This window comes from Bacillus rossius, chromosome 1 (genome assembly GCF_032445375.1).
Source record: "Bacillus rossius redtenbacheri isolate Brsri chromosome 1, Brsri_v3, whole genome shotgun sequence".
In the NCBI taxonomy this organism is placed as follows: Eukaryota; Metazoa; Arthropoda; class Insecta; order Phasmatodea; family Bacillidae; genus Bacillus; species Bacillus rossius.
Window position 1 is genome coordinate 128,566,380 of NC_086330.1, and position 16,042 is coordinate 128,582,421.

The window sequence follows — 16,042 nt, forward strand, 5'->3', positions numbered from 1 at the left end:
TAACAGCACGTGACGCACAGTAGTCCGTACACCTGCTGCCAAGACCTTGGAAGAGGGGAAGAGAAGGACGTGTTCTAGCTAGCGGCCGGCCGGCTATGACGCCACGTCTCCGCCGGCAAGGCAGCGTTGTCAAGTCTCTGACATCCGAATTGCCACTTTTTTCCCCTTCAAAGAATCGGCCCATTTACTCTGTACATACTTTGTTTTTTTGCACATTATTGAACACCGCCATTGCTATTGTGGTGTCTTATATGTTGTTAAAGAAATTAATATTGTCTGTTGCAAATTTTTTAAATTTATTTATTTATTTATTTTTAATGGTTGTCCGACTTATTCGATGTCCGGAACATCGTGGCCCGACTAATCGAGGGTTAACTGTACTTCTTTAATCACATTATTGATAAATGATGGGAGTGAATTTTTTACGATGCACGCGCAGCATGCAACAAAATTTTCACAGGATAAAAAACGAGACATCTAGCGCATGGCAACTGAAATGGCCTGAAAAAATGATATGTACATACAAATAAAAAAAATATACGTGTTTTCAAATCATATACTTTAGTGATTGATATTGGATACTGGTACATATAATTAAAAACATTTATTTACTGTGTTAACTTTTTCAAGTGTATTTATTTAAGTGAAGTTAAGTTTCCATTTGTATTATTTATTTGTTATAAATTTAAAATATTTTATTCTTATTTAATGAATAAGTAAAATTAATAAATTGATTTTATTTATGAATTAAAATCCATCTATATTATTTTAAACAATTAAATAATTAATTTTATACACGTGTTTATATTAATACTGAATTATTTATTTTTTTATATTTGGTTGAATTTTACTTTACCAACCATATTTATAATATCAGTACAGTCGTTAAATTATTTTATTTCTATTAGTTTTTTTTATTTCACCAAGGAAATATAACCACTAACGCATACACAAAAGAGAACTGGACCTTTTTTATATTTATTTATTCAAATGAAATTCAGCTCCTGATTGGCACACGGGCCACCAGCTGGCCACCACTAAGCTGAGGGCCCGGAGGCGACGCACCAGCAGGGCCTTGACGAGCTCCTCCGGCTCCGGGGGGTCGCCCAGGGGCGTGTGCGGCGACAGCGTGACATGCAGCTCCTTCCGGCCGTCCACCTCGACCTCCACCTCGCTGTCGGAGCGTGGGCGGACCAGCCTGCCGCGCTTCCCGTCTGCCCCCCGCGCATGCTCCCCTGCCACCTTGGCCTTCTTCTTGGGCGGGGCGCTGTCCGGCTCCTTGGCGGGGGCACTCACCGCGCTCACCGCCACGGGCTCCCCCGTTGCCGTCACCCGCGACTCTACACACACACTCTCCCCCTCAACAATCTACACTTCTCACATGCAATCTTGTTATTACTATTGTCTGAGGCCTTTTCCTGTCAATTCATCACAACAGCTCTCTGGCATTTTGTTTATCGTATCAAATTTTCTCAATAGATACTCACAAAAGTGTTTATAATCATAATGACTTGCACAACCTCTTACAGCTTTAATTTAACGTTAAGTAAATATCTCGAGAGAAAATTTGTGACCAAACAACAAAAGCAAGATAGCTAGCACAATGAATTTACAGGGAACTCCCTTTACAGTAATGACAAGAACTGGAATAACCAACTCAGCCTGTGAGGCAGACCCTGTGTGTTTATAGATCTAGGGCAAATTGATTAGAGCTCATAAAGAGTTGTGATTTAAAATTCAAAAAGTAAAACATAGCTATGAAAGCTCTGGTTCCACAAGTCTGTTATCATATCGCTGTGTTTAACTTTTTTGACACCTCTTGCTGAATACTCTTCCAGCCAAAAGAATCAATAGGCCATGCGTTTGCTCTCCCTGCACAGTCATAGGCTCAATCCAGTTTTTGCCCTTTTGCCTCACACAAGGTTTTTGTCTTCTCTGAGCTGGCCTTAGGACAAATGCATTATCATTTGACAGCTAAACAGCCCGGGTCCAATTACCTGCCTGGCAATTGCCCTTGGATTGGCTCACGCGGTTGCACATGCAAACCGGAAACAACTGCGGAGCCACAAGGAAGATGGATGGCCCCGAGTTCCCTCGAGTGCTTAGTACCAGAATAACTGTAACGAGGGGCAAGACAGGCGAACATCATGCGCTCTGCTCAAACAAGTTAGATTTAAATACTGTTCAATAGCTTGATGGCAAAGGTCACCAAAAACTGAAGATCAGTTTTTTATTCATTTATTTTTGTTCACAATGAGGTCACTAGAGAGAGACAAATCTGCACTAGTCAGGGGAATTGGGGGAACAATCGGCCATGGCCCAAATGCAAGACCCAATTTTTTCCAGGCGACCTCACTTGATCTGAAGGTTAGTACACATTCCATAAACTTCACCAGCAATTATTTGAGATAAAGGTGGGATAAACCCTGTGCAGTGAGTTGGGGTTGAGCCCAGGACATCCCCAATGTGAGCCAAACATGCTACTGCAGGGCCAAATATTCTCCATTAACAAGTAAATAAGAAAGACAACATGTAGTTTTTCCCGGATGCACTTAAAGTTCAAAAACTTTCTTAACATTTATTATGTACATCAAAATTTACTAACTTCCTATGAGCACATAATAATCAAATTATTAATATAAATTATAATAATAATGTGATTTAAGGCATTTAAATAAAGCTAACTTTCTAAAAAGCTTATATCTACTCAACATAACAACTTATAGAGTGAACGGTATATCATTTGGCCATGAAAAATTATTGAATGTCAATATAGTTTTAAAAGATATACCAAATGTGAAAATGTGAAATGAGAACAGTAACAAAGAGCAAACTAAATTGCTGGCAGCGCAGTAATGGGACCTGGAGGCCAAGTTCAACAGCCAGAATCCACCTGAAAAAATCTTAACGCAAGCAGTTCAATTGGTGCCAGACTACAGAAAGTACTGTCTATAGAATGCCAAATTACGCAATTACAGACCTTTCACTGTACTTGCAACATTTGGATTACATGAAGTATATTATGGGTTGAATCCCTTAGATGCTAAACAGGAGTGCAAGCTGTCAAAGAATAAGTTATTTCTTATATTTTCATCTTAGCACACTAACTAACTTACTAAACTTAACATAGTAGGTATAAAAGTATTCTTATCCCAAATCCACCTGTAACGAATGAACTGTTTAAGATAGAGAAAGTGCAGAAGTTTTATTCCAGCAACAGCTTCAATTTACAATCTCAAAGTCTGTAGTTATATTTGTACATGCTGCATTGTCTAATATCCCCAAAATTATATAACTGTAGTAGGTATTATATTTGGCTTTGAAACAATTTGTTTTGTTTAAGGCAGTCAAATTAACACAACAAAACGTCATACAAGTAGTAAACTGAAATTAATTACTTAACTATAAGTGGTCCCTATGAGGGGAGGATTAGTAGTATATATTAAATTTGTGAACATCTACAAAATCATTCTAAAAACCTTTAAAAAGTTCATTTTTTTAACTTTTTGAAAATAAAAGCAGCGGTGGCTTACCAAGAGCTTTCCTGCATTCCTTTATGAGTTTTGAGTCGTACACTCCCCTCTCTTCCCATATTTGCAAGAGTCTTTCAATGTTTCGCTTGATCTTCTTGTCGTTTTCTGGAATGTCTATGTTCTCAAACGCTCTCTTCAGCACAGTAGCAAACTCTTTTCCAAACTCCGGTCCCTTCTTTTTGCTGTTTTGAATCACATCATTCGCTAGGTACATTAGCGTCAGCTTGCGGCTGTAATCCGCTGCAAAAAGAGGACAAATGTTTCATTTTTAAATTATCAAAATAATTACAACTTATTACATGAAAGTTTCTTTAATATACCTACACCAAATAAGACAGATGTGTTGGGATTGAAAATTTTTTTGGATAGAATGAATATCTATAACTACATAACCTCAGGATTTCTCCTAGATTATAGAAATAACAATTAGTAATAACAAACAACTTAAGAAAATTAAACTAATGCTACCACAGTTTCATATTCATATCTTAGCAAAATGTTTACTAAACATCACACCAGATATTAAACAAAATAATACCTTTATTTTAATACTGACTAAAAAAACTTTACAATTTTCTTCTTTAACTTTTTGGGATGAATTTTTTTTTTCTTTTCAAAAATCTACAATTTTAACTGAATTTGTGTGAATGCTGTGTTCCAATAGTTAATATTAACTACAGAGGTTTTTTTTTTGTAATGGTTGCGGTGCAACTTTAGTTGTGTATATGGCTTCGCAGTTTTATGCAAGGAAATTCTGTGAATGAAATTATGACATAGCCCCAATTCAGGGTTATTTAAATGGATGCTCCAAAAAATGTTAGTGACTAAAAAAATCTATCCCCATAAATTAAAATAACTGATAACATTACTGTTTTCAGAACTCCTAACAAAAGCTATTATAGTATGTAGATGAAAAAGCAATGTGTAAATATAAATTTTAAATTTGTGGGTGTGACTGAAAAACTAATTATTAAGTTCAATTCACAAAACAAGCACATGCAAAACTTACACCATCCACTAAAACTGCAATACTATTTTGCAGAAAAAATTATAAAGCAATTAAATTATTATTCAACATAAATCTTAAGTTGGTTGTTGAAATAAAAAAAAAATAGAGTGCAAACATAAATTATTATGTTACCAAACTGTGTGCAATGAAAATCAAAATTTATACCCTTTAACATGTTAATACAGTTATTATCTTCATAAAACCCAGATGCCATGTTAGGAAAGTTCTAGGCTTGTCCAGGGATGGAAATCTATTAGTTGGACTTGTAGCAGATATAGTATTAGTATTCTTTGAAGAATATGATGAATTTTAATACATCACTAAATTTTGCTCCAGTCTCAATCGTAGATGTGTTTCCAAATAACTCACGTAGAAAATAGCTGGAGAAGCCAAGTAGAGGAAAATTAAGTAGAAATGTTAAAAATGACGGTTGCAGAATGAAACAACTATCAGGAGGAATGTAGAAAACGGGAGAATTGGGAAGATCTCACCAACTACTGCAGTTAGAACCTGGGAACGTCTAGGCTGCAGTAGACGGGACAAGCAACCAAGGCGGAAATTCCTCTAGAACAAAATCCCCTAGATCTGCCATCAGAAAGGCAGATCAGTCCTGACAATTTAACTAGCCGTACAATCTCTATCTCGCCATTACGCGGACAACTGTGTCTTCCTGACTCCTGCATGTTGGATGGCCTGGCAGCCCCTCCACACTCACGCAGAAGTCATCTTGATGACATTGACAGCTCGAAGACCCCACACAATAAGCCCTTCATGGTTAATGAAGGTTAAAAAAATTAGAAACATAATAAAATCTCCACACTTAAAGATGATAAAATGAAGACCGTACTTAAATTAGAACCATAGAATACCTGGATTAGGGGTTTGGTGGTGCACTATGACATCACAAACATATTTACAATCACACAAATTAGTAAACGACTAACAATATTACATATAAATAAAACAGTAACTGAAGTATGTCCAATAATCACATGGTACACAGATTTATTGTTCAACTTACATAATACAACTTTCCTTATCTTCAGAATCCTCAGAATTTATAGACTAAATAATTCCCACAATACAGTGAACAGTATTTAATCCAGCACTTTTTGGATCTTAAAAATACTGGATTAGCAATTATTCAGTCATTTAAAGTCAATATAGTTTTACTCAAAAACTAAAGAAAAATTAATATACAGTACAATGATATAACAATAATTAAAACAAGTAGTAAAAAGCAATTTATATTAAAAAATTCAGATAAGCGTTGGTCTTCTTACTTCACAAAATCATTACGGAAATGTACCAGTTAAAGTGAACTGTAACCAACCGCGAACAAGGAAACACTGAGCTGAAATGAAAAATGACACCTAACGTAAAATCTATGTGAACTAAAAATGCCAGCAGCACAGTAATACAACCTGGTGGCCCAGTTCAACAGCTGGAACCCAATAGGATATTATCTGAATGACAGTGGCTTCATTGGTGCTAGATTACTAAATGTGCTGAACCACAGAATGCCATATTTAAGACATTTTACTGTACTCTTAAGAAATGTCATACATGTAGTAGAGATAAATGTAACAGTGCATATAAAACATTTTTTGCTAGTCAAAAGTATTTCTTCATAATCACATTTCCAGATTTTAATTGCCTCTACCATTAGGGAACAGGAAATGCCTAATTAAAATGACTAAGCAATGTCGGAATGCCTCCATACCACTTACTTTAGCATTACGACTCTGCTACACAATGAGCCCACGCTCCTGCCGCGCCGCTGCGAGTGCCCAGCCAATCTGCACTGCTTCCCTTGCTACAATGAAAATGCTGATGGTCTGCTGATCAGCTTAGTACCATTGGTATACAATAGGTGGCAGGGTGGTCATTGCTTGAATAATAATTATTTAAATTTCCACATGGTTGTAGCACAGCTAGAAATAATTTTTTTTAATCAACACATTATCTTATCAATGTTCAGATTAAGTACAAAGAGCATGTATATTATTAAGAAGCAGTTATTAGTAAGGTATTTCTGTGGCTACGTATTTTGCAAAAAAATATTAATAATTTATTTTTATTTAAATTTACATACCTATTTAAGTATTTTAATACAAAAGAATAATACGAATAATTTAAAACCTGTTTATTTACGAATAAATGTTGACTTCTTGTTTGTTCCCACAATGTGCTCATCTGTCGTGAATTTTATCATTTTCCACCATTAGCTATGACAAACAGCGTACACAATGCTAATCTGCAGCTGACCAGCATTTCAACATACTAATCACATGCCAAATCACAATGGGCAGACTCTCAGCATTGCTGAAAATGCTCATTGTGCCACGACCTTTATCCACCAATAGCCACAAAACTTTAAAAACACATTTTACACATAAAAGTCCGGACACAATCAACACTAGCATTTTACTAAAACAAACACAAAACAGTAACATACTTAACAGTTCAACTTCACCCAATTAGAAATGACTAGCTACAATCCTACATTGTAATAAGAATTTAAATAAGCCAAGTATTAGTAATAAGTAGAGTTTACTCTAGGTTTAACTCTTGCTTAATACACCAATCCCTCACTTAGCATATCTTCAAATTGGGCGAATTCATTTAGTGTGATGTTAGTTTTACTGTCGTAGTCTTGAATAGCACATCTGTAAATTTCAGTTAGCACGAAATCACCACAGGCAAAAAAACGTTGGGCATGATGCCACAAAGTAAGAATCAACTCGGTAAACAACAGATGTGCTGTGAATTTGATCCTAATGGCATGATCCTTTATAAATTGAATTTGTTGTAAATTCTTATTGCTGTTTTAATTTAGTACCTATGTCAAAAATCCTAGCCACCTGATCCTGGTGACAAGATATCATAGAAAACTTGGTACTGGGACTTAGCCTTAAATTTGCAAAAAATTGGTTTTTTGGCCAGTTAAAAACAAGTAAATATTAAAGCAAAATAATTACATTTGCTGTATTATTATTGTTACAGTGATTTTTATTATTTTCAGATTTAAAACTTTTCTTGTTTTTTAACACGTAATTCCAAAGGAAAGTCAAATTAATCCAAAAATGCTTTTATTTCATCCTTAAATAATTTTGATTTTCCAAAGAGGGTATTGTGACACTTCAAGTAGTTTACAGTTTTATTAATGAGTGGTTAGGAGATGTTGAATATTATGTTTCTACAAAAAAAAAATTTTAAATTCCAAAATGTATTAAGTTACTGCCTAACATGTTTTATAAACATTTGGTTAAATTGCATTGCTTTTGAACAAGTGGCTCCTCTGTAATAACAATTATAAGTTGAAGTTATAGTAAAGGAAGCTCATGTGAAAAATTGTATTTTCAGGTTAACAGTTGGTGTAAAATTATTGTAAAAACCACCTGTAAAGTAAATATAATGACGTCAATTTAATTTGTGCTTTAATAGCGTAGCTGACAAAGTTTTTCACAAGAGTTATCCCGACTGTTGTTGCTGCCCAGTCTAATGTTTTCTTTATACAAGCTGTAGCTTGATCCTGTGGTTTTTCAGAAATTCTTATTAATATACCATAACCAAGGCTGTTTTTAAAAAGACAGGGTCTTAAATGTCAGTACATTATGCCCGAATCCAAGACTGTTTTCAAACATTGTTTTCCATTTCAAGCAATTTTTTTTCAACATTGTTAAGAATTCTTCAATATTCATTTTAACTGGGGAAAAACTAGAGAAAACACACTTATTACCCCGGCAACATACTGACAAAATCCTTGTCTTTTTGAAAACAGAATCAACTACGTTACATTTCTAAGAATCCTGGAGAGAAACAATATCAAATTGCAGCAAATAACACAAAAACAGTGGGCCAGCAAAAACAATCAGGGCAATCTCTTGTGAAATATAGTCCCAGCTACACTATCAAACAAAACATAAATTTACATGTTATTTTTAATGGCTTTTACATGTTAAAATCTTTAAATATGGGAATATTGCTCCACATAATGTTATAGATAAAATACAGAACTCAATAAAACCATTCCAACATAAAATTGTCACAATATCACAGTATTTGGAAGGTAGACTACCTAACCCAAGCACTCGTTAAAATGGTAAACTAGTTAACTACTTTAAGTTTCACAATACGGTAAATATGTAGTTGGGCGGTATTTGCGAAAAAAAATGTTAAAAATCCGAAAATACCTTTATTTTATGCTCTTCAACGTCCTCTTTTCATTAAAAGTGGCGGAGGTAAGAAATTCCAAATACTTTAGGAGATATCGAATTTTTAAATTTCATAATATGTAGTCGAGTGGTATTTGCGAAAAAAAATATTAAAAATTCGAAAATACCTTTATTATATGCTCTTCAACTTCCTCTTTTCATTGAAAGCGGCGGAGATAAGAAATTCCAAATACTTTAGGAGATATCGAATTTTTTAATTTTGCAATACAAGACCTGTGGAACCATTCGAGCGACGCCATTTTTGTTATTTTGCCGTGTGTTCGTGAATACGTGAATCGTCAATGCGTAATTAATAAAATGGTTGATTAGGTCAGGTCAGTTACATTATTAATACTTTCAAACTAAGCCGACATTAAAAAAAATGTGAATTAATTTTAATTATTCTTTAGTTTTAAATTATTTATAATGTAACTGACCTTACCTAACAAACCCGTAACAAAGGATGCACAGAAACAACTCACGTAAATTTTTTTTGTTACTTATTACTTGCGCAACAATATCAAAATAACAAATAAGACTTTAAAATTAGAAACGTTAAAAACTCACCTAAATTGGAGGCGGTAATTAAACACCATTTTAAACAATAAATGAACTAAATAATCACGTATTGGTTCGTTTGAATTCTGGCCTATCACGAACAATCACGTGACATCATTATCCAATAAAAAAAAGTAGATATTCGTACCTCGTACATAAACAAGAAACAATGTTAACCGCCACATCACGGCACTGGTATTGTGATGAAATTTAAAAATTCGATACCTCCTAAAGTATTTGGAATTTCTTATCTCCGCCGCTTTTAATGAAAAGAGGAAGTTGAAGAGCATATAATAAAGGTATTTTCAGTATTTAACATTTTTTTCCGCAAATACCGCTCAACTACATATGATGAAATTTAAAAATTAAATATCTCCGTAAGTATTTGGAATTTCTTACCTCCGCCACTTTTAATGAAAAGAGGACGTTGAAGAGCATAAAATAAAAGTATTTTCAGTATTTAACATTTGTTTTCGCAAATACCGCCCAACTACATATTGGTAAATATGTATTGTACGGATTAGCGCCAAAAATAATCGTACAAATATGAAATAACTTTCATTATATGCTCTTTTACGTCCTCTTTTCAAAACCGCCTGAGGAGATTAAAAATTCCAATTACTTTTGGAGATATCGCCGTTCTTATGTTGCAATACAAGCCCTATGTAATCATTCAACAGACGCCATTTTATATTTTGCCGTGTGTGCGTGAATGCCTAAATAACAGAAATTTTCCATTAGGTAAGGTTAGTTACATGATAAATACTTCAAAATAAACGGAAATTAAAAATAATATCAATTAATTTTACTTAGTATAGTTTTAAGTATTTATACTGTAGCTGACCTGACCTAATCTACCTTTGTCCCTTTTTGTTAGGTCAGGTCAGTTACATTATAAATACTTTGAAACTGAACGGACATTAAAAGTAATAAAAATTAATTTTAATGGTTGTTTAGTTTTAAAGTATTTATAATGTAGCTGACCTGACCTAACAAACCGGGAAAAAGGATGAACAGTAGGAACTCACGTAATTTTCTTTTTACGTGATTTAGTCGTTCAACTACGTCGCGAAAAAAAAAAAATTATACTTGTAAACAAGCAACAATGGTGAACGCGGGAAGCCTACGATTCACTCATCTTTATGGACATACCCGAATACTCACGTTGGCAAGCCTTTCAACAGACGAGAGGCTAACGCCCGATCGTGCATCTTCGGTTTTTTTTTTATTTATTTTTATTGTAAATAAATATGCAACTCATGAAAACTAATGGTCAATTAGGTTATGTTAGCTACATTATAAATACTTCAAAACATTGTGGATGGTTGATTTGGTTAGGATAGCTACATTAAAAATACTGTGAAATCATGTAAACGGTTTCCTAGCGCTGGATAGCTACATATTAAAAAGTTATTTGCTAAGCAACCATAAAATGATTTTACAGTTTTTTTAATGTAGCTATACTTACCTAATATAACCAACCATCCACAGTGTTTTAAAGTATTTTTAATTACTTCTTGCTAATTTTAAGAAAAGAAGGCTTGCCAACGTGAGTATTCGGGTATGTCCAGAAGGATGTGTGAATCGTAGGTTTCCCGCTAAACGCCGCATCAGTGCACAACATGAAAATTAAAAAATTCCATATCTCCTAAAGTATTTAGAATTCTCTTATCTCCGCCGGATTTAATGAAAAGAGGAAGTTAAAGAGCACAGAATAAAGGTATTTTCGAATTTTTAAATTTTTTTTTAAAAAAATCACTAAAAAATGAATATTAAAAAATTCAATATCTCCAAAAGTAATTGGAATTTTTTATCTCCGCAGGCGGTTCTGAAAAGAGGACGTAATATAGCATATAATGAAAGTTATTTCATATTTGTACGATTTTTTTTGGCGCTAATCCGCACAATACATATTTACCTACATATTTACCCACAATACCCTATTAGAAAAAATTATTCAAAAACATACTAATTTTAAAAAAGCATTCTGGATTTTTTTTTTCAAATAGTGGCTATCCTTCAGAATTACATTTAATGGCTGCAACACCACAATATCCCTCGACTAATGACTCTGCCCACTTGTGATTTTCTCAGAAACCAGTACATATTAGACAATGCTGTTTTCGGCAAACATCCAGAAGTACAAGGATTTGCTATGCCATCACCCGGGTGTCAAACCCGAGGTCGGTCTAATGCTTTTACTGGTTCTACATTATTTTAGAGCTGGGGAGCTGCCAAGCTATATGTCTATGTTTAAAAGTGATACTGTTTTCGGGGGAAATAATAGTATGTCTGTAGAGCTCAAAAATACCATTTTAGGAATGTTTTTTTCTTTCCCCGTAAAAAAACCAGGTAAATCTGTATTGTACGGATTAGCGCCAAAAAAAATCGTACAAATATGAAAGAACTTTCATTATATGCTCTTTTACGTCCTCTTTTCAAATCTGCCTGCGGAGATTAAAAATTCCAATTACTTTTGGAGATATCGCCGTTCTTATTTTGCAATACAAGCCCTATGTAATCATTCAACAGATGCCATTTTATATTTTGCCGTGTGTGCGTGAATGCCTAAATAACAGAAATTTTCCATTAGGTAAGGTTAGTTACATGATAAATACTTCAAAATAAACGTAAATTAAAAATAATATCAATTAATTTTACTTGTATAGTTTTAAGTATTTATAATGTAACTGACCTGACCTAACAAAACGGGACAAAGGTAGATTAGGTCAGGTCAGCTACAGTATAAATACTTTGAAACTGAACGGACATTAAAAATAATAAAAATTAATTTTAATGGTTGTTTAGTTTTAAAGTATTTATAATGTAGCTGACCTGACCTAACAAACCGGGAAAAAGGATGAACAGTAGGAACTCACGTAATTTTTTTTACGTGATGTAGTCGTTCAACTACGTCGCGAAAAAAATTAATAATAATACTTGTAAAAAAGCAACAATGGTGAACGCGGGAAGCCTACGATTCACTCATCCTTCTGGACATACCCGAATACTCACGTTGGCAAGCCTTCTTTCAACAGACGAGAGGCAAACGCCCGATCGTGCATCTTCGGTTTTTTTTTTTTTTTGATTATTGTAAATAAATATGCAACTCATGAAAACTAATGGTCAATTAGGTTGTTAGCTACATTATAAATACTTCAAAACATTGTGGATGGTTGATTTGGTTAGGATAGCTACATTAAAAATACTGTGAAATCATGTAAACGGTTTCCTAGCGCTGGATAGCTACATATTAAAATGTTATTTGCTAAGCAACCATAAAATGATTTTACAGTTTTTTTAATGTAGCTATACTTACCTAAAATAACCAACCATCTACAATGTTTTAAAGTATTTTTAATTACTTCTTGCTAATTTTAAGAAAAGAAGGCTTGCCAACGTGAGTATTCAGGTATGTCCAGAAAGATGTGTGAATCGTAGGCTTCCCGCTGAACGCTGCATCAGTGCACAACATGAAAATTAAAAAATTAAATATCTCCTAAAGTATTTGGAATTTCTGATCTCCACCGGGTTTAATGAAAAGAGGAAGTTAAAGAGCACAGAATAAAGGTATTTTCGGATTTTTAAATGTTTTTTTTTTAAAAAATCGCCAAAAATGAATATTAAAAAATTCGATATCTCCAAAAGTAATTGGAATTTTTTATCTCCGCAGGCGGTTCTGAAAAGAGGACGTAAGATAGCATATAATGAAAGTTATTTCATATTTGTACGATTTTTTTTGGCGCTAATCCGTACAATACAGATTTACCAAAAACCAACCAATCTAGAAAATAACATAATGGTTAAGTTTTTTTGTGTCTGGGTCTTAATTAAAGACTAGCCTATGGATTGAATACATATACTATCTAAGGTACTTTAGCATACCTTTCAGAAGCTCTTTGAACCACACTTTTACAATTGTTGCGTGATGTTTCCGATGATGTATTAACCATAATGAAAGTGTCTGAATACTCTGCTGGGAACTGTTTACTTCGGCAAGTTTCTTCACCATTGCACTTTCAGTAAAACCAGCCATCATTGCAGAGCCTTCTCAATAACAACTTCGACAGGACGAATAAATCAACAAAGCATCACCAACAGGCAGTATAGTTCATTTCCAAATACTTATCATGAAACAATAATTCACAATTAAAACAATTCAATAACCTCATAAGCCGCAATAACATTTACTTTTGTTAACACCCTATTTAAATAATACGAGAATCGAGAATGCAATCAACAGTGCCCAACGAGATTGTTAAAATAAAAACAAAATGACAATTGGGCTACTTTCCAAAATACTATTACAGCTAAGCACAATGTAAATATTTTAAAAAGGACAATTAATAAATTTACAAAAATCATAGAATTAAATATTGTAGACGAATATTCTAAATTTGTAATAAGTTTAATTAAATGTTTGAAGATTTATTTTTCTAGTGATGAAAATAGAATAAGTGTTAATAGTTTTTTTAAGTACAAGTTTATATGTATTTCTAAGATTCTTGGTTCAACGAATACTATGAAATTATTTGTATTGATTATTTTGAAAGTAATGATAAAGAAAAAATTAAAAAAAAATACTTTTCCCACAGCTTCTGTTTACACCTATGATCCACATTTATCAAGGAAAAAAATATCACATGTTTTTAGAATCTTAAAAATGTTTTAAAAAATAGTTTCTGGCAAAATTGCTAAATTCATAGAACAAAAGACTCATTATGTATTGTAATATGTATCTACTATATTACCGAGTTCTAACACTGTCCGCCCACAGTGTGTTACTTTTACCGTCGTTACAAAGCAACAAACTTTATTTGTTACAAATATAAACAGTAATCATTCCAGACTTATTAATTTTAATTTCAAATACATTTGAACATTTTATTTGCTCAAATTTAAGCCATTTTCAGTAAAAAAAAATAAGAAATTGATTAGAACTTCAACAGCCGTTGCATCGTAATTGGCCGGCCGAGGAGCGGCCGGTACGAAAGCGAAAATGTAAAATATAGAAAGTTTCCTGGACGGCTGTCCTGAGTGCGTGCCGTGCCGATTGTGTCTCGGCAATCCGGATATCTTGTTAATAATCCGCACACTGACACTCTTGTCATATTAAATCTGTTTCGCGACATCAATGTGAACATTTGTGTGTAATAATCTCCGCGATTATTGCGAGCGTGAGTGTGATATCTGCGTTCACATCTGGACCCCAGCATCAATCAGCTAGGGTAGGCTGTTGCTAATGTGGTTTGAGGTGACGCCACATTATATCACATTTCCCTAGTGACTTTACGACTTAAGGTAAACTATTTCGACATTTTAATAAATTCAATTACACATTTTCACACACTACAGTTACCACGACTGGTAGTCCTGAGAGTACCATTTCTTTGAAATACCTTACCAAACTACGGCGGAGCAGTTTAAGAAAAACATTCCCTGAGATTTTTAGAACATTATAAATAAAAATGAACTTTTGAAATAATTGTGTGCACCGTAATGGCAACTAGCTTTGAACATTATTTCTTCCATGGTCATCATACGGATTGTCATTATTATAGTGTGAACGCCAACCATTAGTGCTCCTCTAATCCGCACAGACCGCTATGGCACGTCGCCGCCTCGCCCCGAGCGTGTGCGACGTGAACGCACCTGGGTGCAGGGTGGTGCAATGCCTCGAACATAAGCTGCCCTGCCTAATCAACTGTCGTCCGCACGATAGTCGACCACGGGGGGGTACCGTGAGGGGACCACATTATCTGGACATTGTAATTAACTTTCAGCTCTCTTGAAAACAATCTTAAAAGAGTACGGTAACGGCTATGGTTAAATGTTATTGTAATTTTGGACTTAAGCGCGATCAGGCGGCGAGCATGGCCCGGGATTACTTTTGAACACGACATGTTTTCGTGGGAGCGAGGCTCGGGAGTCGTGCGGACGCCACAGCCACCGCCAGTTGATCACCATCCTCCAAGGAGACTAGGCTCTCAACCTCCGCCCTTGCCGTCTCTACCGGAAATGTGTGAGTTTTTAAACCCGGCAGTTCCAAACCTCATGGACAGCCCGGCTAGACGACCTGAGTTCACCGATAGCCTTACCTAATTTGTGCTCATCACCGGAACTCCCTGTGTTACGTGGATCCTGAACTGTGTGTAACTTCAATGTAGTATTACTTAAATTCCGGAACTGTTTAAGGTTAGTGTAGTGTAAAGTGTGCACGGAACATTAGGGTAGCGCGGCACAAGTCCATCAGAAACGTGGCCTGTAGAACCCCGCTCCCAGTAAGCGGGCCATGCACGACGCAGCGCATGTATAGTGTACTGACGTCGACCCAAGTGTCGCCTCGGCTCCTTCAGGCCGTTATGCCTCGTCAACGTCCTCTCTTGCAATAACAGTGCAACCTAAGTGCAGTGCTAAGAGCAGACACGCACCCGCGTGCGCCCTGGTATGTCAGCAGACGTCACAGTGTATAAATAGTTATGTTTTTATGCCTTTTATTTAAGTGACCACGAGCCTCCACGAGTGTGTAAATGTTGTGTAAACACTTCTCTTGTATTAATTCTTTAACTCATCCAAGTGCTGTGTCATATAATGTAGATCTGCAAGCCTGGGCGCCGCAAGGTCTTCCCCGCCAGCCTGTTTCCCCTTCCTCCCCTTCGCAGCCCGCGCGGGCGGGCGGCGGAGCGTCAGTCAGTTGCCTACTGGGAGTCACACAGAGCGGACCT

The 16,042-nt window shown here is 35.1% G+C and overlaps 1 protein-coding gene across 2 annotated transcripts in view; it reads right to left on the bottom strand.

The window, feature by feature from the left end:
- The window catches only part of LOC134545821 (regulation of nuclear pre-mRNA domain-containing protein 1B), a 78,641-nt gene extending 65,053 nt beyond the window's left edge, over positions 1-13,588 (bottom strand). The window contains exons 1-3 of one of the 2 annotated variants that reach the window (XM_063388637.1): positions 13,203-13,573; positions 3,534-3,773; positions 1,066-1,340 (exon numbers count right to left, since the gene is read on the bottom strand). In XM_063388637.1, coding sequence (XP_063244707.1) covers positions 1,066-1,340; positions 3,534-3,773; positions 13,203-13,356 — 669 coding nt within the window. In that variant the 5' untranslated portion in view covers positions 13,357-13,573. Of the gene's footprint in view, positions 1-1,065; positions 1,341-3,533; positions 3,774-13,202 lie in introns of both variants that reach the window. The other variant, XM_063388638.1, reaches the window with a different exon arrangement.
- Between the last annotated feature and the right edge of the window lie 2,454 nt (positions 13,589-16,042).